The sequence below is a fragment of the Corythoichthys intestinalis genome, chromosome 17, assembly GCF_030265065.1.
Source record: "Corythoichthys intestinalis isolate RoL2023-P3 chromosome 17, ASM3026506v1, whole genome shotgun sequence".
NCBI lineage: Eukaryota > Metazoa > Chordata > Actinopteri > Syngnathiformes > Syngnathidae > Corythoichthys > Corythoichthys intestinalis.
Genome location: NC_080411.1, coordinates 14,807,021 through 14,832,814, shown reverse-complemented (window position 1 = coordinate 14,832,814; position 25,794 = coordinate 14,807,021). Strand labels below are relative to the sequence as shown.

The 25,794-nt window shown below is 39.5% G+C and overlaps 1 protein-coding gene across 4 annotated transcripts in view; it reads right to left on the bottom strand.

The window, feature by feature from the left end:
* The window catches only part of dmgdh (dimethylglycine dehydrogenase), a 45,301-nt gene that overhangs the window by 2,905 nt on the left and 16,602 nt on the right, over positions 1–25,794 (bottom strand). The window contains exons 1-12 of one of the 4 annotated variants that reach the window (XM_057819749.1): positions 22,705–22,900; positions 20,864–21,023; positions 19,221–19,319; positions 15,551–15,715; positions 12,716–12,920; positions 6,853–7,101; positions 4,924–5,122; positions 4,372–4,541; positions 4,064–4,217; positions 3,832–3,997; positions 3,611–3,741; positions 997–1,214 (exon numbers count right to left, since the gene is read on the bottom strand). In XM_057819749.1, coding sequence (XP_057675732.1) covers positions 997–1,214; positions 3,611–3,741; positions 3,832–3,997; positions 4,064–4,217; positions 4,372–4,541; positions 4,924–5,122; positions 6,853–7,101; positions 12,716–12,920; positions 15,551–15,715; positions 19,221–19,319; positions 20,864–21,023; positions 22,705–22,829 — 2,041 coding nt within the window. In that variant the 5' untranslated portion in view covers positions 22,830–22,900. Of the gene's footprint in view, positions 1–996; positions 1,215–3,610; positions 3,742–3,831; positions 3,998–4,063; positions 4,218–4,371; positions 4,542–4,923; positions 5,123–6,852; positions 7,102–12,715; positions 12,921–15,550; positions 15,716–18,507; positions 18,609–19,220; positions 19,320–20,863; positions 21,024–21,113; positions 21,272–22,704; positions 22,901–25,794 lie in introns of those variants that run through there. The other 3 variants (XM_057819750.1, XM_057819748.1, XM_057819751.1) reach the window with 3 other exon arrangements.

Sequence of the window (25,794 nt, the reverse complement as noted above, 5' to 3'; positions counted from 1 at the left end):
GGCTTCTATAGGGTGTCCTATATTTTTCACATGACTGTATTGTTGTCAACGGAGGCACTAAGTTCATTTTGGTGTTCTCCCGTGTCAATTTTAGGGTACTTATAGGACACTTCCTGTACATTGCAGGGTCACTTCCAATACATTTTGGATAATTTCCTGTTGATTTTAGGGCATTTCTAGGGTTTTTCCTGTAGATTTTGGAGTATTTTTAGGTCACTTCCTGTTGATATCGGGTCATTATTTTCCCACTGGAAATTAATGGGGCCATTGGAAGTAAATGGGGTCTATTATAGTCGATGACAGTTAATGAGTTCGTTTTGGGTCACTTCCTTTACATTTTGGATCATTTGTTGTAGATTTTAAGGCATTTCAGGGTTACTTCCTGTAAATTAAGGTTGTTTTTAGGTGACTTCCTGTTGATATCGGGTCATTTGTTTTTAAATAGTGTCTATGGGAGTCAATGACAGGCAATTAGTTTGTTTTGGGTCACTTCCTCTTGATTTCGGATCACTTCCTGAACATTCTGAGGCATAGTTGGGTCCTTTTGGTTCATTTTCTGATGATTTGAGGGTTACTTCCTGTAGATTTTGGGGCATTTTTAGGTCACATCCTGTTGATGTCAGGTATTTTTTCCCTCATTGGAAATGAATGGGGCCATTGGAAATGAATGGGGATGTTTTTGTCGTATTGTGCAGAAACTGTTCGCTTTTGGCAAAAACTGACAACTTTTGTACGTCTTGATGTCCTGTTTTTTTTTTTTTTACGTGTAAATTATGTGAATTGGAATTTTTTTTAAATGTGGTATGAGAAACCATTTACAAATGTATAAATTTAAATGTTTTTGCCATTAGAAATAAATGAGTTTTTTTTTAATTGAAAATCTATAGAAATGTGAATAGTTTGACTGGAATCTTTGGTCTGTAGAGCATCCCCACAACTAGCAAACAAACAAAACAAAACAACAAAAAAACACAAAAATGAGGCAAAGCTCCTTACCTGTATAAGAGATCCTGATGGCTCGCAGCGAAACACCGGCCAATTGGATGAACTTGCACTGGAGAAATTTAAAGGCCGAATGACTCATGTCCTCTTGGGTGAGCTTCTGAAGGACCTTCCGAGAATTTGGCCCGGCGACCCCCAGCACGCCAATTTCTTCCGTCACGTTGACGATGTCGACGTCGTAGCCGCCGACGGCCGCTTCCGTTTCTATCCACCTGTTTGACAAGGGAACATTTTCAAGAGTTGAAATCCTTCCACTTTCATTTTTTAAATAGAGTATCAGAATTGGGTAAAATAGATTGGACGTCTATCGCCGTCACAGGCAGTGAACATGATCAGTCAACGTCAGTTTTCCCAGTTGAAATGGATTTGATGTCTAGAACTGTCAATTGCAGTGAATGAGTTAACATGCAACAAAATAATCCTGAGTTAAAAGGATATTGTAAAATATTTACATTTGAATTTACACTACTGAAATAAACTTTTCAGAAAAACAGACAACATCAAAAAGTCAATTAGGACCGAGATAGCTCATTTAATAACATTATTTTTTTCATCCAGGTTTACTTATGTAAAACAAAATACTGAGGTTCTACACATTGTCCTACATTGATTTCAACATGTTTTCAGGTTTTGACCCCTTAGCTTAAGTGACTCGCTCTATTTAGTAACGGAATCTAAGCTGTATTTTAAGGTGGTACGAAATAATACAGCAAGTGACTTTAAAATGATAGCAGGGCCCAATTACAAGATTCATTTTGGTTTTTAAGAAGGATGTGGCTATACAACTCAGTAGCGCCTACTTTTTTTGTAGGACCATCTTCAATAGGGTTTTTTTCACCTAGGTGTGTGAATGTCTGACATCTCTGTCAGCCATTCCCACAACACAAAAGAGGTTCCACGATCTAAGGATCTGCCACCATCCTGAGCTGCGTGCCATCCGAGTTGCGCCACACTGCGAGAGCCCGTTCAGTCCTGCTTTCAGGTCTACTAATGAAATTATTCTTCCTTTTCTTAGCTGCCTTGGCCCCGCTCACAAAAAACTCAGAAAAGATGACATCACACCCAGAATGAACTGCAGATTTCTGCTAGCATGCTATCCTTAGCCGCACTATTCTCTTGTTGCTGTGTGAGCAGCATGTCAATATGTTAGCTAGCGGAGCACTAGAAAGCTGATTTTTGCAGTCTGCGAGTTAAAGAGGACATGAAGGTAGTTGGTGTGAGAGCAGAGGATGCAGAGGACATAGTTAAATAAAGGCAACTGATTCGCTGTGGCGAGCCCTGAAGGGAAAAGCCGAAAGGAAAAGAAGAAGTAGCATGCTATCCATAGGTTTTCTTTTGTTTGGCTTCTTTTATTACCAGGTGACCTTTCTATCAACATATACTAGCTAGCGCAGCATTAGAAAGTTAGCCGTAATGATCAATCCTGGTTGTGATGCTACAACTAGAATTGCTGGGAAAAAATGAACTTACTAGTGGAATAGCTAGTAAATGCTTTAAATATATATATATTCTTTTTTAAATGCCAGATTTGAGTGCCAAATTCATTTTCTACAGGCCTACATTTTATACATCGCACCTTTAGGCTAGCTAGGGCAGCACTAGAAAGCTGACTTTTGCAGTCTGCTAGCATGCTATCCATAGGCTTTCTATTGTCTGTTGCCATATGACCATTCTGTCAACATACACTAGCTAGCTCAGCATTAGAAAGCTAGACGTAATCATCAATTCTAGTTGTGACATCACAATGTAATTTACAAGTGGGATAACTTGTAAATGCTAAAAAAAAAAAAAAAAAAAAAACTCCCAGACTTGAGTGCAAAATTCATTTTCTATATGTCTAAATTTATACATAGCACCTTTAGGCTTCTTATATACATATTCAATTATATTTTAACAATCCACTGCGAGAGGAGCCAGATGAGGTGTCTTGGGCATCTGATTAGGATGCCCCCGGGGCGCCTCCCAGGTGAAGTGTTCCGGGGACATCGCACTGGGAGGAGGCCATGGGGCCGACCCAGGACACGCTGCAGAGACTATGTATCCCGGCTAACCTGGGAACGCTGGGAAAAACTGGCAGAAGTGGATGGGGAAAGGGAAGTCTGGGCTTCCCTTCAGAAGCTGCTTCCCCCATGACCCGACTGCCAATAAGTGGGAGAAAATGGATGGATAGATGGATGGGTTAAAACGATCAAATGACAGTGTTAAATTGATGTGCCCATGCAACTACACCAAGACCCTCACAGAGTTCCTACTCATTTGGTAGAGATGAAGACCAAATCATTTCAGCATCTTTGGCACTCGTAGTAACGCTTGGCTTTTGGGATATTAACAAATGACGGGAATGTTTTGTGTTGTCGTATTGCTGCTAGAGGATGCTACATTAAACTGATCTGGCTTGACAAATTCCAAATTGTCGCTTTTAATTTACTGCCTGCTGGTTGCAGCCAAAGTCGTACAAGCAGCTGCTGCTGCTACGCTTTTAGGACAGTTTTATATTCCATCAATCTATGTGGTTTCCCTCAAGGATTTGACATCAGTGTTGTGCAGCTTGTTCAATTGGGGCGTCCGCAGCAGGAACAACAAAAGAATAGGAAATAAAACGCTTTACCTGAGGTCATGTAGCTCCGATCCCGAGCCGGTAATGAGCAAAAACTCTCCAGGCGTTAACTGGGTGATCGTGACCTCGGCATAGACTCTCCCGGTGGGTGTCAACATGTGGCTGATGTTTGTCTGACCCACCTGAAACCAGGAAGATGCGACAACACTTAGTTCTTGCCTTCAAAAGTTTCTAGTATTTACTTGTCTAGTATTTTACATTGCTGAACTCACCTTGGGCATGGTGTTAGCGAACAGGCGGTCCAGTAACTTGAGAGAGTCCTTGCCTCTCACGGTGAATTTGCCGAAAGGGCTCAGGTCTATTACTCCCACCTTCTCCATCACCAGTTTGCACTCTCGACCGACAGGTTCGAACCAGTTCGTGCGTCTGAAACTGGGTCTGGCGATGGTAGGGAAGAAAATTTGTGCTTTCTTTAGCTTGGATCTGAAATCCCTGTTGCCTTACTTGTATCCGGTTTCGTCTCCCGGTTTGTAGAACCAATGGGGTTGTTCCCAGCCGGCATGGAAGCCCATGGAGCCTTTGTCCTGGAGAAGATCGTAAACGCCACTCTTCCGGTAGGTCGGTCGTCCGGCGAAGCGCTCCTCCTTGGGGTAGCCGACTGAGGAGACAAGGAGTTTGGGCCTGTTTTATTTGGTTCTAAGGCAGATTCGGTCATTCACCTACCAAAATCTTCCACTGGAATAGTGTCTATATTAGCTCACTGGCTGCCACTGACGGCGCTAGACGTCCAGTTCATTGATCTCATTTCTTACCCACATTATTAAAGCCATAGGATTCTCTGGCTTTGGCGCAAAGGAAGGGCACGTCGACCCAGCTCGAGTAACGGTTGGGGTCGCACTCAATCAGGTCGTAAGGAGGCTCGCCATTTCTAATCCAGTCGCTCAGGAATTTCCCAACACCGCCGGCATGGATCACTCCATATCTGAGCAAACGAGGGACAAAGAGTCAATAGCCGCTTTCGCTGTGTAAGAACTCTCCGCAATTCCTAGAACCTTTTGGGGGACGATGAGGTCATTTTGTGTGCTCGAACATGTAGGAACTAGTGGACCAGGAACTCGAGTTCGAAGAACCATTTTAATTCATACCCTGAAGTAGGGACTTTCAGTGGGGTCATAGGAACTCCATTAGATTGGTGTTAGGTGATTCGCTGAAATCAGCAGCTACGAGTTCGTATCAGGCGCAGTACCCAAGGATACTTCTCATAGCTTCTGGAGAGGCCAAATGTTATAGGAACTATGTACTCAGGTTCCTACAGTCTGAAAGCGGCTAATGCTGCTTTTAAGCCCCGCCTCTCAAAGGCTTACCCGAATCCGATGGCGGTCCAGTAGTTCCGAATTCCTTGATGCGGTCCGACCATTGGCAGCAGGTCCGGGGTGTACGTGATCGGGCCGGATACAATATTGATGATATCTGCTTTCTTTAGCACGGGGACCATCTCCATGGCCATTTCCACGTGCTCCATGATCCGATCCAGGTCAGATTCAAACAGCTCCTTTCCAAAACCTGAATCAGTCGGATATTGGACAGAAGGTTTACAGACTTGCCGTCCCCCCAAATCCTCTTTTTAATGGCTGACCAATTCTGATCTCAAGATAAACATAGAAAAATGAACTGTAAATGGACTCTGGCATCATCCCCAAGTGTTCCAATACTTAAGCAGTTTTCTGCGCGGTTTCCCGGTTTTATTTCGTGTCAAGTCCGTGCTTTTCATGTTCATGACAAGAACTTACTTCCCAAGAAGATGTGCATCTACTCATGTATTTAACTATTGAGAAACTGCCCCTCACTTTGTGAGAGAATTTTATTCATGCTTAAAACACAACCATTACACATCATATTTTGTATGCTTTTGTGATGCTTGCATGAGAACATTATAGCATTATAGCATGTCATGTGTTTTTCAATATGCCCCGAATGAATACAATGGGCGACTGTGGTTCATCAGACTGAGCTTATCTTCATTCTAGCCAGAGCCGGTGTTCAAGGTCGTAACTTTTGTTGTGTTTTTCCCCTATTAGAGATGTTTTTCTGTAACTTGAAATGTTTTTACCAGGATATGCTATAGTAAGTTTCGGTTTTGTTTCTATGATGTCAACCCATAAGTAGAAGCACGCCCTGCATTTCTCTTTTGTCCACATGCGGAGAGGACGCTTTGTGCATAGCTCTGCATTTGTACCCGAGAGCTCTTGTTCATAAAGCCTTCGAAGCAAAGCAATCCATGGTTGGGGTCTGATTCATTTCTCTAATCAAGCTATCGAGGTAACACTTGTCTTGGAGTTCAAACTCGGAACTTCCCTGACACACATCTCATTCATCTTCCAAGAACTTATCCTCACAAGGGTCACAAAGGGTTCTGGAACCTATCCCATCCAACAATTGGCAGTAGGCTGGGCACACCCTGAATTGGTTACCAGCCAATCGCAGGCACAAGAATACAAACAGCCAGTCACGCGCACACTCACACCTAGGGACAATTTGGAGTGTTCAATCAGCCTACCATGCATGTTTCTGGAATGTGGGAAGAAACCAGGGGGCAACTACCCTGGAACTCCAGACTCACTGCTGTTCCAGCTATAGAGTCTGGCGGCTGTTCCGCGGATCAAATTCCCAGGGCGGAACAAGGCACAGCAAACAGACAGCGGAGTGGACCAATCAGCGACGGGCGGATGAAGCGACAAGAAACTCTAGCGCGAGGGCGTAAACATACGAAGATAAGGGAGAACGGAGAAATTTATTCAACATGGCTAGCGCGAGAGAGACTGTTGCTTTTAGCGACTCAATGTGTTTTTGGTCATTTAAAACTGAATTTACCGTGGATAGGAACATATTCTCGTCTCTCCCGTTCGCCATCTGTGTTGTTGTGGAGACGACTTCCTACGCCCAAGACTGACGTTGCTTCTTAAAAACAAGTCACACAAATAAACGAATCTGATTGCACGTACGATTTTGTTCGGACTCGAGAGGCCACTAAGGAGCTGGGTCCCAGACTCTATAGCTGGAACAGCGGTGAGTCTGGAGTTCCAAGCTAGGGACAAGGAGAAATCCCATGCAGGCGCAAGGAGAATATGCAAACTCAACCGGGATTGAACTCTTGATCTCAGATCTGTAAGGTGGAGGTGCTAACCACTTGGCCTCATCTTGAGAAAATGTTTGCCACCCTCGTCAAGATCAAGGGAAGTCCAGGCCAAGCTGTAATCAGGAGCAGTTTACACGCAAAAACATAGCAGACACACCTGGGGGTACGCCGTCTCTAACCCAAGAGTCTTGCAGCACCATCTTCTCCATCTTTTCATAAGGCCCGAACAAAAGGCCATCTCTTTCCTGGCGCAGGTAGTAAGAGCCCTCCAGGTCTCGGATGACGGCGAGCTCCTTTTTCAGAGCCTTTACCTCCGGCACGGTCGCTGTCACGACGTACTGGTGATGGACTGGAATGGTTGGATGGTCAAAGCCAATTAACTTCCCCACCTCACGGGCCCAGAAACCTGAAATGAAAAACATGGATTATATCATTGCTTATATTTGAAGTCCAAGAGACTGCAGGGTGGCGTGGCTCAGTGGTAGAGTAGTTGTCCCCCAACCCAGAGGTTGTGGGTTTGATTCTTCGCCCTGATGAACTCGCCTAAGTATCCTTGAGCAAGATACTGAACCCCATGTTGCTCCTGGTGCTGCGTCACCAGTAGGTGAATGGTGAGATAGTGTAAAGCGCTTTGAGCGCCTTGAAAGGTGGAAAAGCGCTATATAAGTATAACACCAAGTCCAAGAGACTGCAGGGGGCATATAATGAATCTCATTATTATCATTTTGTTTTTATTCTACTGTCTTCCCTGTGTTGTGCAGTTGTAATCTGGGCATTGAGTCTGAACAAAGCTAGCTAGCCATCTGGGTATCTAGCTAGCTAGCGATCTAACTCGAAATCTAGCCATCTATTTACCTAGCGAGCTAGCCCACCATCTATATGTCCCTGTGGTCTCCAAACTATTCCACATAGGGCCACAGTGGGCACAGTATTTTGTTCCAACAACACAAGATGACACCTTTGCACCAATCTGGTGTCTTAAAAAGTGTTATCAGTTGATTGTAGTTAGGTACTGCTTGTTTTAGTAGAAACCTCATTGGTTGAACTTTCTGTGCTCAATTGGCATGAACAAAAACCTTGAGGACCGCTTTGGACATTCCGGATCTGATCTGTCCTGTTCTGTCATGTCATGTCATGTCATGTCCTATCTACCTACCTAACTAGCTAGCTATTTACTGTATATCTTTACTTTTATACTGTTAAACACATAGTTATCTGTAGTTTCATCTTGCTTGAACCCAGAGAGGAGCTCACAACTTTTGGTCTCAGGTATCCGGCATCGCTAGGATACAGATTTTCAATCATTTGCGTGGTAAGGCACTTATATGAGCTTCTTCCTTCGAAAACGACCCCCTCTTGGTATGAATGATATATTGTATATACCTGTTAGGTTGAACATTGGGGGATTTTTGGATTCTAATGCCCACTAGCTTGAGATATATATGTGAGTCAGGTCTCAAACAGTGTGTGCCTCATTCATTAAAGCTTTTGCTGATTGTTTGACCGCACCCTGAGACTCTCAGTCTTTGTGTGTCAACTCAAAGCCTCCAGAACAGAAAACGAACACAAAGCGTTGTGGGTGCGAGGTCAAAAGACAACTCCAACACTAGCCAGCTCGCTATCTATTTACCTAGCGAGCTAGCTAGTCAGCTCAACATCTATCTACCTATTTAAATAAGGACATGTGGAAAAAACAACACAAGGTAGAGTCACAACTGTATTTCAGTATATTCCACTAATGTTGCGTGATGTCATTTAAAAATACTGGAAAAAAGTTCAAAGTTCATGTGTATCCGCCACCTGCATGCAAGTAAATAAATGCACTCCAGACAGATAGAATCTCAGCAAAATAAAACGTGTACAACTTCATGAACCAGCTGTTAATTGCAGACCAGTTGATGAAGTTATATTTATCAACGCCAGCTTTTACTAGACTGCTGAAACTGATCTTATAAGGTCGCATAGCGTAGACATTACAGGCACTCATTCATCAGGGCTAACTTTATATTATAAAATAGGTCACCCCTCTTGCAACATCTTGTCATCTACATTTTGGTAGGCGTTTTACCTAAGTGACCCTATTTGGCTAATGCTACGTTTTGTTAGTCAGCCTAAAAAAGAACTTTTGTCAAATGACTGTCAGTCTTTGATAGTCCAATTTTTAGTCTAAGACTGACGAGCTCGTCAGTTTAGTTTAGCCTCGTGTCTGATAGGTCAGTACTGTTATGCATCGTTGACGCTGTTAATTATTGGACAATGTGTCTTGCTATGCTAGCAAGTAGGTTACAGAAAATGCCAAACAAGCTGACAAATACCCTGCCAGGTACTGCTCCGACCCAGTTTAAGCTGGTTTTCCCTGACCTCTACATGGAGTGGCCCATATGTGCAAAGTTCTAAGTGTTAGATAACACTTTTTTTTATTGAATACGACCTAAAAATGTGTCGTCTATTGCTGTCAATGGATGTTTTTATTACATATATATAATCTTCCAGCCTATAAGTCAAAGTTTTATTAATAAGTTGTCCGGGGGTGCAACTTATATGTGAAATATTAAAGTGACGACCCTGCCAAAATGACATGTTGGTTCTGCACTTTGATTTTACAAGCAGACAAACAGGTTAACATTATCATCTACAAACAATTCAAATAACATCATGGCATTAATTCAATATACAGTCGAGGTCTCATGGTAAAACAGAAATAACAAACGAAATGGCATGACAAGCAAGTAACGAAACAACTGGACCAGTAGTTGAGGAATTAGCACAGACCATGAACTTAGAACGTGATTTGCATCCCTCATGCTGCAATGCATGCAAGGAGGCGTGAAGCACTCCTAGTCACTTAGTCAGCCTGTTGTGCTACTCTATTTTTTATTGTAGTGACTGTTTGTAACTGTTGTTTTATTGGACTGTTCCACCGCAATGGTTAATGGGTAATTTGTTACGGCACTGTTACAGAGTGTTGTCGTTGTTCAATAATGAGCTGCCTGTGTGCTGTGTTCAACAGAGTGAAATGTTTCCTGGAGTCGTACGGTGTATGAAGATACAAGATGTCTCCAGTAAAAAGGCAAATTATACTTCAGTGCGACTTATAAACGTTTTTTCTTCCTTTTTCGGCTTGTGTGACTTACTCTCCAGTGTGACTTATAGTCTGCAAAATATTGTAATACCCCTCTAACATGACACATAATCGACAAATACTTTGTACTAGGGTTGTTCCGATCATGTTTTTTGCTCCCGATCCGATCCCGATCGTTTTAGTTTGAGTATCTGCCGATCCCGATATTTCCCGAGCCGATTGTTTTTTTTTTTGCTCCCGATTCAATTCCAATCATTCCCGATAATTTTCCCCGATCATATACAGTACATTTTGGCAATGCATTAAGAAAAAAATGAATAAAACTCGGATGAATATATACATTCAACATACAGTACATAAGTACTGTATTTGTTTATTATGACAATAAATCCTCAAAATGGCATTTACATTATTAACATTCTTTCTGTGAGAGGGATCCACGGCTAGAGAGACTTGTGACTTTGTATATTGTGACTAAATATTGCCATCTAGTGTATTTGTTGAGCTTTCAGTAAATTATACTGCAGCCATGCCCCAATGCATGATGGGAAGTGGAACCATGATGGGAAGTGGAACCATGACTGTGCGTAGTGCTAGCAATTCATATATCTTCTCTGCGTTGGGAAATAAAATAAGGTGTTAAGAAAAAGTCAAATGCGACCTTGCTTCCCCACATTGCTTCCCATGATATTTTTAATTGTAGGGAGAGGGATTCTAAGGCTTTAGCCAATTAAAATAAGCCTCCAAAGGCTGCCAAAATTCACTCTACTTATTTTGTGCTGCCTTTTCTCCCTCTATATAGATAAAATGGTGCCATTACAGATTGAGCCCAATAATGCGTGAGTGGGTCGTGCACAGTGTTGTTAATCTTTCTGAAAAAAAGTAATTAATTATAGTTACAAATTACTTCTCCCAAAAAGTAATTGCGTTAGTAACTCAATTACCTGAATGTAAGAGTAATTAGTTACTTGGCAAAGTAATTGGTCATAATTACTTTTTTTTTTTTTTTCCCTCAAAAAAAAAAAAAAAAAAAAAAAACATTGGCCACACTATGTGAAGTTTTTTGTGAAGGTTTTTGGTACAATTGGCCCGAGCCCAATTCTTTACCCTAATTTACCCTTTACCCTGAATCAACTTTCGACATATGAAGGTTTTAAAACTGTTTCATCATTTAAAGATAGATTCAAGTCAAGATTTTGCCGTATAAGTATTTTACCGTAATTTCCCGAATATAAGGCGCATCCGTGTATAATGCGCACCCCAAATTTACTTGTAAAATCTAGGGAAAATTATTGTACCCGTTTATAACGCGCACCCTAATTTTAGAAGAAAACAGAGCTTGTGTACAGATACAGAGATGTCATTTTACTGACTGGTGAAACACAGCACAAGCATAGCACATTGGTAGTTCAAAATATTACCGTAAACTGACAATATTTACGGTAATAATATGATTTGACAACTTCTCCAACTTACCAGAATCTAGGAGAAAACAAAACAGATGTGACTTTTCTTTTAAAGGCTGCTGTATAACTTGCTCGTTTCCTCATGATGAATAAATGTTTCTTCCATGGATTGATACGGTAAAATGAAAGTGAGAACGTAAGTCGGAAATCCGTGAGAGCTCATAGCTGTCAACACGACAGTAACAAAAGGAACTATTGTTATTTGGGTTTGAGTTTCCCGAGGGACCGATATAGTTGACGGACACAGGAAGTGTGTGTCCTTACATTTGTTATGGTCCGAATTGCGGAGCTGCAATAAACGTCGACTCAAATGTGTTCAAGAAACTCAATTCTGTGCTTTATGAAGAGTGAAAAAAGCAGAATTTAACACAGACGAAATCATTCGGCCGATTAGAGTGAAGTATTACCGAAACAAAACGGTGACGTCACGTACCGTAATGGTCGGCAACGGGTCGCCGCATACGTTTCTTCAACACAACGTGGCCGTGTCAATGAAAAAAAATCGGTTTATATATATATATGTAATACATATATATTTCTGTCTCCATCCATGTACCCGTTTATAATGCGCACCATGAGTTTACAAGTTGATTTTGGGGGAAAAAAAGTGCGCGTTATATTCGGGAAATTACGGTAGATTAAAAGTTACTTAGGTTGGCTAGGAAGGTTCTCTACAACAGAGCCGTCCTAAAAAGTCTACTGCTTTAAGATGGCAGCTGTCTACTAACGCATTTAGTGCCATGTCTGTCATTTTGCATCTAGTTATATCTATATACAGTACATGTGATATCTACCATGTCTACCATATCTACCATAACATACGGGCGTAGTTTGTAGGCTATCGGCTACAACATCTATTATTGGAGCTACCTAGAATCGCGTTTGCTCGGCGTCACAACTTTCTTGCCTCCTCCCTACTCCTGGTCTGTTCGACCAATATAGTAACGCATAGTAACACATGCCTTTCCGTCCTCAGTAATGGTAACGGCGTTGCCAAGATGAGAAAAGTAATTAATTAGATTACCCACTACTGAAAAAAATAACGCCGTTAGTAACGCCGTCATATTGTAACGCCGTTATTAACAACACTGGTCGTGCAACGCATGCATTAAATACGTTAAAATTTTTAACGTGATACATTTAAAAAAAAATTATTACCGCCGTTAATGGGATAAATTTGATAACCCTACCTTTAGCCTAAACTAAAGACTCTGGATGAATGTAACATATTATGTCTGTAACGTTAAATACAATTAGAAAATGATTTAATTAAAAAATATATACATATTAAAAAAAGGCATGGCCGATATTTTTTTGCCGATTCCGATACTTTGAAAATGATGTGATCGGGACATCTCTACTTTATACATATACCTCAAGTGAATGAGTAAATAAATATTTACCTAAAACTAAAGATTATATTTAAGATCACAACATTACATTGCATTGTATAACGGCAGCTGGGTTCAAACCTGTGGCATTGACGACACGATTGGCCCTGATAGTGCCGTGAGGCGTCTGCACGTCCCATTTGCCGTCAGATGTGGGCGTGAGTCCTGTGACGGGGGCGGGGTTGTAGATTTGGGCGCCATACATGCGAGCGCCCGCCGCCAGCGCCATGGTCAGAGAGTATGGGTCGATGTGGCCATCTCCCGGGGTGTACAGTCCGGCCAAGACCTTAAACAAAAGGCCATGGCAAGCGTTAACTTCAATTAAAAATGGATTTAAGAGATTTAAGTATTTATTTATGTATTTAATCATGTATTGCCTCATATCTGGCGATAGGATTCGTATCACGATTCACAGGTCACGATTCGATTCGATCCTGATTAATCCCGATACTACACTTGAAGACGATTAATGCGATATTTGTATATCACTTTAAAAAAAAAACAAATCAAAATGGACATAAGTACATTTATATCAATTCATTGCTGAAACCTCATCCAGCACTCAAAATTTTTTTTGTTTTATATTTGAACAATACATGGCTTTCATGATAATATTTTCTCGTTTTTAGTGCAAACCTGTTTTAATGCAAGATTCTAAATACCGTAATTTTCGGACTATAAGCCGCTACTTTTTCCTTCATTTTAAATCATGCGGCTTATAGTCCAGTGCGGCTTATTTGTTGATTTATTTGGGTTAATAGGTAACACTTCATTTGACAGCGGCGTCATAAGACTGTCATAATTATGACATGACACTATCATGGGCATTACTGAATGCTTGTGTCATTAGGTGTCATCCAGCAAATTATGTCACTAACCCCATTTAAGTCTAGCTTGGATCTTATACATCCATTCAAAATTGAAATAATTTGCCGGATAACACTAAATGACGTCTGTTATAAGCATTCATTAATGCTCATGACAGTTTCATGTCATAATTATGATTGTCTTATGACAGTCTTATGGCACCACTGTCAAATAAATTAATACCAAATACTATAACTAGCAGTTAATGAAACAAGCGAAACAGTAACTGAAAAAATAATTACCACAGAACATGAATTTTGATTGTTATTTACATCTATAGCGCTGCAATGCATGCTGGAAGGCATGTTGGACAACAACAGCGTTGACAGCAGATGGCAGCAGAGGATGACTGTCTACCCCAAGGGAGCAGTGATGGCCATATGAAGCATCTTGAAGCAATGAAGCATTGCAGCCAATTGGTTCAAAGCTTCATGGTGGTTCATTTGGTCTTTGGCAGTCATATGATGCCGCTGTCAAATATTGTTACCGGTTAATATCTTCTGGTGTAAATAACCCATAATACACTGAGGACAGCTGCGGCTTATATTCCAGTGCGGCTTATCTATGAAAAAATGCAGTTTTCGTGACAAATTTGGTGGGTGGCGGCTTATAGTCAGGTACGCCTTATAGTGCGAAAATTATGGTACTCCGTTTTTGCAGTCAAAGCCAACATGACGCCAAATTTCAGACTTATAAAAGGACTAATCCGAGCAACCACTTGAAGGCGACGTACACAAATCTTTACTCGGATTAGTCTGATGTTGTTACTTTAGCAGACAGCAAGGCAATGCTGCTGCACGCTGATAACTACTAGACGGGAGTAGAAGTGCATCCGCTGAATTGTTTATTTCCACCAAAAACACACGCGTAAGGATCGATACAGATGGATTTTGAATCGATACGAGAATTCCGTGATGTTATATCGCGATATACCTCAGAATTTTTTTTTTTTTTAATACTCATAGTTATGAGTTTAAGGTATTTGATTAGGAGAGATAAATTAGGCCCATTACTTAAAATCTCCAGTAGGGTTATTTTTGTTATGTTGATATGACTGTCAGTGTCAGCTCATGAGTTAATAGTAAATTATCTTTATAAATGGAAAAAAAAAGGGGGGGGGGGGGGTAATTTTATTTATTTATTCATTTTATTTTAATACATTTTTTTTTACACGACGGATCAAAAAAGAACAAAAAAGAAACAGTCCAACAGTCTTTGAACTTTTTTTTAAAGATCCTTTTTCCCCAAAAAGGTTTTTTTAAAAAAAATATTTCACATTTTAATAAAAAAAAATAATTATTAATTAAAAAAAAAAAAACAACATATAGCATTTTTCCTTTTATAATTTTAACATTTTTACTGCATTGTTGTTTTATTATTAACTGTCATTTAGGACTTAACAAGGCAAGTGACTAATTTTGGTCATTTTAAAAAAAATACTTAAATATTAGCAATTAGTATTGCATTAAAAAAATCAATTAATTTTTATTAATTATTGTATTTGTTATATGTTTTAAAGATAAAGAAAATTTATGAATGACTGCAATGTTAAAAGCTAAATTAATGAAATTAAAATGAATAAAAACACAAAAACACTCAGGTTACACTCTCTAATAATACTAAATTTGTTTTTGTCAGAATATTTAACTAATTGCATACCACTGTTGGCAATAAACGTCCAATTTAAACAGGAAAAACTGGCTGTGAGTGCTCATCGTTCAGTGCCATTGAGTTCATTCTCCCCTCCCAGTCGAAATAATAGGACGTCTATCACCTTCAATAGCTGCCAGTGAGTAAAAGGGTTATAAAATGTATAATTTGTGTAAAAGATTTGCTGTATATCTTTTTAATAAATAAAAGGGAAAGAAAATAATATTCTCTGATTTATGTTGCAGATGATAATAATGACTCAAGATGCGATATCTGCTTTTGCACTGGAAAACAATGACAATAAATAACATGATTTACTGCATATATGAGCCAAAGAATCAACTAATCGCAACTGACTGTAATGGCGCACGCATGTGTAGTTTCATATTTAGACCCTACCTTATCCATATTGAGCAAAGGAAAGAGCTCCTGGACCTTCTCGGGCCCGATCATGTACTGCTCCGTCACGTGCCAGTGGGTGCGAGTCATCTGGTACCTCATCTCGTCCACGCGGGCGGCTGTCGAGGCAATCCGAACGCTGCCTGGCTGGTGGAAGCCCACAGCCTGAGCGCATGGAAACCGAATATGTCAATTTGATCAATTAGCCAAATAATCGAGTAGCGCTACTTCAAAATAATATTACCGTATTGGCCCGAATATAAGACGGCCCTGATTATAAGACGACCCCCTTTTTCAAGACTCAAGTTTGAAAAAAAGACTTTTTGAACACCAAATCAATTTTTATACAGAAAATAATTACAGTACATCCGAAACAAATGATTATGACAATATATTTCAGTGAAAAAGCATGTTATTTTGCCTCATTCAAATCTTAATATCTGAACATTTAAATATGTAAACTAAAGTGCAATCACATTCGTAAATGAATGGATTCTGGTTTTTGAAATGTAAATAAACCAATCTATTGTGTTAAAACAACAAAATTGCAATAACTGCATTAACCATCAAAGTGAAGTCTAACTGTAACTGTAGTCTTGAAACAAATCTGAATAAGGAAAAGCACTGCAATAAAAAATTGCGAACTGGTTAAACTTGAGAGAAGCTTAGTCTGTCATGACAGAACATCGCTTCAATGATATCTGGCGCCATCTAGCGTCGTGAATGGGGAGAGTAGCTGAGATCTGTCATGACAGAACATCGTTTCAATGATATCTGGCGCCATCTAGCGTCGTGAATGGGTATAATGTCCAGACAGCGAATATAAGACGACCCCCTCTTTTTCAGTCTTATTTCAATGCAAAAAACACCGTCTTGTATTCGGGCCAATACGGTACATAAGAAAAAGCAATTATCCAAAACAAACAAAAAAAACACACTCAAGTACATGTAAAAAGATATTCAGTGAAAAGAATACTCAAGTACCAAGTATATTTTTTCCTCAGCACAACAACATTTATAGGACCTTTTATTACTACACTAGAACATAATTATGTATTACATTTCTATTTTCTATTCTAGGCCCCCCAAAAAAAAACATCAAATTCTAACTGGAAAAATATACAGAAATGAAGCGTCAGCTGTGCCGTCCCAAGAGCACAAGTGCCCTCTAGTGTGCACACAATCATAAACATTTTGGACCATGAAATGAAAACAAGCTTATCCAAATAAAAACTGGGAGAGAGTTTGAAATCTGCACTTTCGATTAATGTTAATATCAGCAGTTTATGTGAAATAGTATTTTTTACATCGCTTTAAACACGCCGCAAGATCGATCACGCCGGCGTGATCATAGGGCTTGGCTGCTAGCTTGTGCGTGGTCATGTAACTGTATTGTTACATTTGATTGGTTTAAAGGAGTGATGTGATTATTGTTGCAACATCTGATTAATGAAACTGGTAGAGCGACTGCAGTGAAAAAAAGTCTGATATGTAGAATAAAGAGGAAATGATTGTAGTGCATGGACGTCACCAGACACATTTCAGTATAAATTTCACCGGTCAAAAATAAAAAAACATACTTTGGAGTTTAACGCTATATAGCGTAATCTACAGATTGTGTTTGTTGTCAAATCCTGGGTCGCTTGGTCAAATTGCAATGTGAAAAGGAACCACATTAAAAAAAAAAAGTCAGGCCCAAATGTGATTTGGTGCTGACCAAAGAAAGCGAACTAAAGCGAACTTTCCTGGTGTGAATACACCCTGAGACCTTTTTGTTTAGGGAGTGTCACCATACTCAACTCAAGTTTACACTAAAATGTCACTGCACTGCTAATGCCACAACATTGTCACATGCATCTCACTAAGTAAGATGTTCTCAGACATCTGTCTTAATCTGGGTACTGCATATCCAATATTTGCACAGTTACATGAAAGCATTCTTGCACTTTTACATAAATAGCCATGCACAAACTGTCATATCAATTCAGCCATCTGCCTCCTAGACTGAGTACAGGGAGTCCACGGGTTATGAACGAGTTCCGTTCCTACGCTGGCGATTTAACCCGAATATCCGCTTAAAATGAGAATTAGCACTTTAAGTACAGTCCCTGACAAAAGTCTTGTCGCTTATCCATTTTGTAGAAACAATTGCTAATAACCTGACTTTTATTATTCAATTGGTTTCAGAAATGGCTCATATGAAAGCTAATACCCTCCCAAATGATGTTGAATGTACAAAAATATATTTGTTTCACTGAAAAATGATTTATCATTTAATGAAGACATAAAGGTCAAATTTTGGCAAGACAAAAGTTTCATCGCCTAAAGAAAGTAGTGTGAAAATTGAACAAAAAATGTACAAAAATATGTTACATAACATAAGCAAATTAAGTAGTGGTGCTGTGAGATCCAAATTTAATATTTTGTATGACTTCCAGGGGCTTCGGCAAGGATTCATACAATTTATTGATGAAGTCGTCAGGAACATCAAAGAAAGCAGTCTTGCATGCCTCCCAGAGTTCATCAACATTCTTGGATTTCGTCTTCCATGCTTCCTCTTTCATCCTACCCCAGACGTGCTCAATGATGTTCATGTCTGGTGACTGGGCTGGCAAGTCCTGGAGGATCTTGTTCTTCTTTGCCTTGAGGAACCTTGAGGTAGAAATTGAAGTATGCGATGGAGCACCATCCTGCTGCAGAATTTGTCCCTTTTTATGGTTAGGACTGTAAGAGGCAGCTAAGACTTGTTGATATTTCAGACTATTTATGTTGCCTTCCACCCTGCAGATCTCTCGTACACCCCCATACTGTATGTAACCCCAGGCCATGATTTTGCCACCACCAAACTTCACTGTTTTCTGAGTGAATCTCGGATCCATGCAGGCTCCAGTAGGTCTCCTGCAATATTTGCGGCGACTGTGGTGTAATTCAATGGAAGATTCATCTGAAAAATCTACCTTTTGCCACATCTGCAGTGGATTTGGTCTTCAGGCTCTTGATAATTAACACTTTGGTCTCAGGAGGAATCCTAGGCATCTTGTCAGAGGTCAGGTTGCAGTTGATGTGGCAGTTTAGTGCACTAGGGTTCTTTTTATACACACCTGAGAGTTAATTGAGCCATTATTGGTAACAGGTGAAGCTCTAACCTGGGACTGTTTGTATCATTTGACAAGACGACAAGACTTATGTCTTTGCAAAAATTGACTCAATGGGCTTTACCAAGCTGTAAACATCAGAACACTTCTTAACAGTTTTGTATGGCACCGAAATGTTATTCCAAAACCTGTTGGGATTAAAATTATCCATTTCTTGTAAGAAAATATTAATTAAAAATATATTAGAGGGACACTTCAGGTCCATGTGTATGCAAGTGACAAGACTTTTGTCAGGTACTTGTACATCACCACTTGCTGCTAATCACTTATTCATTTTATTCCAGCTCTTTGTACACTTAACCTGTTTTTTGTTGTTGTTTTTTTTTTATAAGCCTTATTGTACTTTCGCTATGGTGGTGCACGTTGTCGCAGCTTTAAATCTGGTTGTACTCTGTACAATGACAATAAAGGCTTTCTGTTCTATTCTATTTTTTCAAAAAGGTAGTCAAGTAAATGTAACACATTACTACTCTTTGTCACATTGCCAAGATTTAAGCGTGACTTGAGGAACTTACCTGTCCGGTCTCTGCTTCCAGCTGCTCGTACAGCTTAATGCTGTCGTAGTGGACTTTTTTTAGGTTGATGCCAGGGTGGTAATAGGTGGTTAACCCAGCCTGGGTTGAAGGAGGGAAAAAAATCGTACATGTGAACCTTGTGTGCTAGTACAGTGTCTCTCCCTGACATTTGATCCATATTACGATGGTAAGAAGATGCAGATATCACTGTTTATTAATAGCAGTGTGAATGTCATTTAGTTCAGTTTAAAGCTAAACTGAATCACATGAATATCAAGTTGTCTTTTAAGACTTCAAAACCTTTGAGCAATAGCTTTCCCTTCCAGGTAAAATGGATTGGACATCTCACTGGCTGCCATTGATGGTGCTAGACGTCCAGTCATTCGCCCCTCCCAGTCAAAATGGATTGGACGTCTCGCGTCATCTATGGTGAGCCATCACAGCCGATCCTCTCATTATAAATGAACTGGACGTCAATGGAGGTCATTGTTCAGAGACATTGTCAAGACCAGAATTGCCCAAATCCTTTTTTTCCCCAGCTTCTTAATGCAATATCAGTGAATGCATCAACAGGAAATATTTTCTAATCCGTTTATTTTATTTTTTTTTTTCATTTTTAAAATGTTTATTAACGAAAAATAAATAGTCTTTTCTTGTCTTATCCGTGTTCATTGTGTTCATGTTCATTCATTAAAAAAAGTGTAATTGATATTTCTATTTTTAAAAAGTTTAGTTTTAAAAACAAATATCTTGATCATTTTTTAATATATATATATATATATATTTTTTTTTTAAATGTTCATGAATCTAAATAAAAAAGGAAAAAAAACAGTATTCTTTTATTTCATATTCTTTTATTTTACAAAAAAAAATGTTTATTTAAAAAAGTTGTTTTCAATACAAATATCTTAATCATTTTTTCAATTGTTGTTTTTTGTTTTTTTTTGTTTTACACTATTCTAATATTTAAAATGTTCATTAATCAAAATTTTAAAAAGGGGAAAAAGAGTAGATACTCTTATTTCATATTCTTTTGTTTAATCATTTTTTTTTAAATAAAAATAGTTTGAAAAACTAGAAAAAAAATGAAAAATAAAATGGCTTTGCCTTATCAGTTTATTTTTATTCATTTTTAAAATGTTCATTAATGGAACAAATATTTTTATATTTAAAAATATTTTTTAAAAGTTAATTTTAAAAACAAAACAAATATCTCATTTTTCAAATCATTTTTTCAAACATAATTTTTACATTTTTTTTTTTTTTTTTTTAAATGATTCATGATTGAAAATAAAGGGGAAAAAAACATTTTTTAATATTTGTTTTTAAAAATGTTTATTTAAAAAGTTCCGTTTTAAAAACAACAAATATCTTTTTTTAACTATCATTTTTTGATGTTACATATTTAATTTTTAAAAATCAGTACTCTTATTTATTTCCTTTATTAAAAAATATTATTATACATTTTTTTATGAAAGTTGTTTAAAAAACAAAAACATATGTTATTCATTTTTTTCATGATCATTTTGATATAATTTTTAAACATGAAGTAATCGCAAAAATAACTTGCGATTAGTCATCGTTAGCTTAAACAATTACTAAATGCCAAATGTAATCATCATACAATATGGTGACCAACATACCGCGTGCCAAGTGGAACCTGCGGTCAGTTCAGACTTTTCCAGCAGCACAACGTCCTTCATGCCGCTTTTGGCCAGGTGGTAGGCCACGCTGACGCCCACGCAACCCCCTCCGATGACAACCGTCTCGGCCGTGTCCTTCCATCGTTTGCCCAACGCGTCGCTGAAATCAAATGCAGGGATTGGACGTCTATCGTCATCAATGGGAAGCAATAATTTAACACCTTGAGGCTTAAATCTACAGTTCACCTACGATGCTATCAGTCCGAGCCTTCTGCTGTGAAATGAGTTGTAGACGTCCAATCCGTTTAAACAGGAAGGGTGGCAGCAAATGAACATTCGTTCATGCCTCCCACTTCAAACGAATTGGACATCTATGGCCGTCAATTGCAGCCAATGAGTTCATTTTGGGGCATTTCAGGTCATTTTCAGTTGATTTTCGGTCACTTCCTGTTGCTTATGAGGCATTTCGGTGACACTTGTTCATATTGGGTCACTTTTTGTTGATTTTGGGGGATTTAGGGGTCACTCCTGTTGTTATTGGGTTAGGGTTAGGGTCAAGGGCGTCATTAAACTAGGGTACAGCAGGGCACTGGTGAGCAGGCGAAACCTTTTTTTCAGCACTTAGCTTGAATTCTCTACAATGCTAATGTTTACCAGATAGCTTCTGCTGCGCTCTAGAAACAATCTCGTAAACATTAGCATTATATAGCATTTATGCCAGCGGACTTTTGTCCATGCAAGTATGCCAATTGTTGTAAACATTAGCATCATATAGCATTTAAGCTAGCGGACTTTTGCCCATGCAACTTAGCCAATTGTTGTAAACATTATCATTATATAACATTTAAGATAGCGGAGTTTTGCTATGCAAGTTAGCCAATTATTGTAAACAATGGCATTATATAGCATTTAAGCTAGCGGACTTTTGCTATCCAAGTTAGCCAATTGCAACAATGCAACAATTGGCTAACTTGCATAGCAAAAGTCCTTGGCTATATAATGCTAATGTTTACGAGATTGTTTCTAGAAACAATCTGGTATTGTTAAGACCAGCGGTCTCAAACCGACTCCACAAAGGGCCGCAGTGGGTCCTGGTTTTTGTTCCAACAGATCCAGCACAAACAGTTCAACCAATGAGGTTTCTACTAACATAAGCAGCACCTGATTGCAATCAACTGATTACACTTGTAAGAAACCAGATTGGTGAAAAGGTATTTGTCTCGTTTGGTTGGAATGAAATCCAGTACCCCCTGCGGCCCTTTGAGGACCGGTTTGAGTCCACTGGTTAAGACCAATACCAGTCACTTGAGTTGGAAATCAATAGGAGTGAATAGAAATGTTTGTGCCATTGAAATGAATGGCAAATAGGGCTGTTGGAAATAAATGGGAAATTTTCACAATTTTTAATGAATGGGTACGTTTTTGGCAAATTTTGGCCGAACTGTACAGTTTTGGCACAAACTGTACAACTTTTTGATGGGTGAATGATATGATTTGGACAAAAACTGTAGGACAAATAGAGTTCTGAATCCCCCCCCCCCCAAAAAAATCACTTTTTTTGGTGCTGTCATTTTTGGGGTGTCAAACAAAAAACAGCTCTCGTTGTATGAGAATTCCGGTCGTGTTGGTGGTTGAACTGTGTCCCCTCTGAAAGCACCAATTTTTTTTAAATGTTTAATTTTTTTAATTCCAATTATGACGGTGTTGGTTGACAATTTGCATTTTGATCCATTCAAAATAGCTGTTGCTTCACCGAATAAGGCACTGATCCGGATCGACGGTAGTGATCCTTTCAATGTATTTCTTGCTCAACGTGTCAGTCAACAGTGGCTCCTTCTCACCTTTGCTCCTGTCGCCTTGTCGCCGTGCAGCCGAACGTCCGCCGAGACTGAAGAAGAGCAAGCGGGCCAAAATGCCTCCTAGGCGATAGGCGTGCCGTGACCAGCTTTAACATTCGAGCGGACATGACTCCGAAAGCCAGAAGAGTCAGCAGCTGGAGGAGTTATAAATGCCTGACCGAGGCTACAAGTGGACTCTGGACCACCCCCGCGGGTCGTGGGCCGTCTGAGGACGTAACTTAAACTCCCGTCCCCCCGCCTGCCACTCGTGTGCTAATGTAGGTCAGAAACACGCCACTCTATCCCAGTCTTTTTTCACGATTCTGACACCAACCAGGAATCAAACGGACTACGTATAAAGGTTTGGCCCATGTATAAAGACCATATACATCCAAATTTCCCATTCATTTCCAATGGCATTTACAATGCATTGACGGCACTGTACACAGATGCCAATGACGACTGTGCACGTCCATGCCATTGACGGCCATGTATGTCAGTTCTATTGAAGCCAATGTACTTGGATTCCATTGACGCTTTTGTAAGTCGATGCCATTGACGGCCATGTACGTCTAAATTTCCCATTCATTTCCAATGGCATTTACATTGCATTGAGGCCAATTTAGACATGCCATTGACGGCCATGTATGTCAATTCTATTTATGCCAATGCACAGTACTTGGATTCCATTAATGCATATGTCAGTTGATGTTATTGACGGCCATGTACACTACATTTCCCATTCATTTCCAATGGCACTGACATTGCATTGACGCCCAATGTATGTCGATTCTATTGATGCCAATGTACTTGGATTCCATTGACGCATATGTAAGTCGATGCCATTGACTCCATGTACGTCCAAATTTCCAATTCATTTTCAATGGCAAAAAAAAACAATGTCCCCAAATCAACAGGAAATGACCAGATATCAACTGGAAATGTACCTGAGATGTCACCAAATCAACAGGAAGTGAAGTGACCTGATATTGCCTGAGAAATGTCCCCAAATTAACCTGGGCGGGGCTATGATCTGGATCTCCCCACAGCAAAGCCCCGTAGTAGTTTCCCTAGAAATTGCAGTTTCTAGTTATTAAAGCATCACAATAAAATTAGCCATAACATGTTAAGTCCATATATCGGCATCGGTTTGATATCGGTATCTGATCTTTGGAGTTGGACAATATTGTTATATCGGTTAAAAAGTCATTATCGCATACAGTGGTATGAAAAGGTATCTGTATCTTTTGGAATTTCTAACATTTCTTCATAAACTCACCATCAAATGTGTTCTGATCTTTGTCAAAATCACACAAATGAAAAAAACAGTGTCTTAACTAAAACCACCCAAACATTTATAGTTTTTCATATTTTAATGAGGATAGTATGCAAACAATGACAAAAGGAGGAAGCTGTTTGTCCATATCTGATGTGAAACTACCTCCCATATGGCCTTGTTCGGACTGAAAATGGATGACTCTTTTGTAGTCCGAACAGTCACAAAGCACGGAAATCTGAGACAGATTGAAACCACATATGGGAGATAGTTTCATATCAGATGTGGACATGATGCTTCTCAGTCTGAACAGCTCAAATTGGATTTGAATGTCCGTAACATCACTCTATGCTGGATGACGCCTTAGTTGCCACAGCGACCTGTCAGCTGTGTCAATAATTTGGCCCAGTCTGCACAGGCCCAGATCTGTCAACAGTCAGCCCTTTGAATCAGATTTCAAGGGGAATCCAATTGTAATCAGATATGCCTGCAGTCTAAACGCACCCTAATACAAAATAGGTTCAGTATCTTTTTTTTAGTATTTAGTAAATATAAAAAAGAATCCCAAATGAGCTATCTTGGTCATGATTTTCTTGAAATTGCAAAGTTTGTTTCAGTAGCGGAAATATATAGCATAAAAGGTACTGTATAACTCATTCTCGTTTATTGATGGTGATAGACGTTCAATCCAATTTGACTCAGGGGGGGCGGCAGCAAACGAACAATATGTCTTTTGCCGTAATAACTGCATCGATCCCCTAAAGTTGGGGGATTCCCTCCCTGAATATTTACAAAGCCTTCACCTAAAATTGAACCGAAGCGAATGATTTAATCAGGAAATACCATCGGACAGCAAACCTAGTTAATGGTCTACGATGCTGAATGACATGCACAAACAAGACCGAGCCGCGGTTGATCTTTGCGCGCCTTCAGCCTTTTTTATCGCTTCCCCAGATAATGGCAAATGCATGATAACAACGGCACTTTTTCTCGTTTTAAGTCAGAAAGTAAGACATGCAGCATGGTAGTTGCTTTTCACCACCAGCTGAAAGAGAACCGCAGAGTTTGCATCATGACACGCCAGCGGCCATTTTGCAGGCTCCGGTTTCAGGCCGTAGCGCATAAGTCGGGTGGAACGGCAAATATTTCTTTTTGCGCTTGTATGTTTGTTTTAGATCAGGGGTGTCCATTAAGTCAATTGCAACGCTAGTATGGGTAGCTCGCGGTAAAATTCAAATGCACATCATTAAAGACCAAATGTGAAGTAAGGTTGGCCAACCATGTTTTTGAATAAGATAAATGGCTAAACACTTATAAGCATATTTTCGTTTTTTTTTTTTTTTTTTTTTTTTTTTGCGCAACCCTTCCAGATTCTTTGTTTAACCCACAGCAACGCCCTTGACAACGAAAATGCTTTTCTTCGACAATCTTCGGAAATTACGTTACACAGAGAACTGCGAGGTTCTCGGTAAGATGCCACGGCGGTGTGTGGCGATGTATTGTTCTCAATCTAAAGAAAAGTTGTATGAGAGGCCAAAGGATAGCAGGGCAGTTATATGGACATCTTTCGTTCGCACGAAGCGAATCAATTTCACGCCATCATCGAGTCGTGTTCTCTGCTACAAACACTTCGAAGATGCCTGCTTCCTCAACCGATCTGCTTATGATCAAGGATTTGCAAAAAAGTAAGTGTGATTTTTGGATAGATGACTGATTACGTTGTCAAAGCAGAGCTGCTAACTGTTGTGGAACGAACAGTAGAAGGTAGCGATGTTAGCCGAAAGGTAACTTGAGGCAAAATCCCGATCATGTTGTTG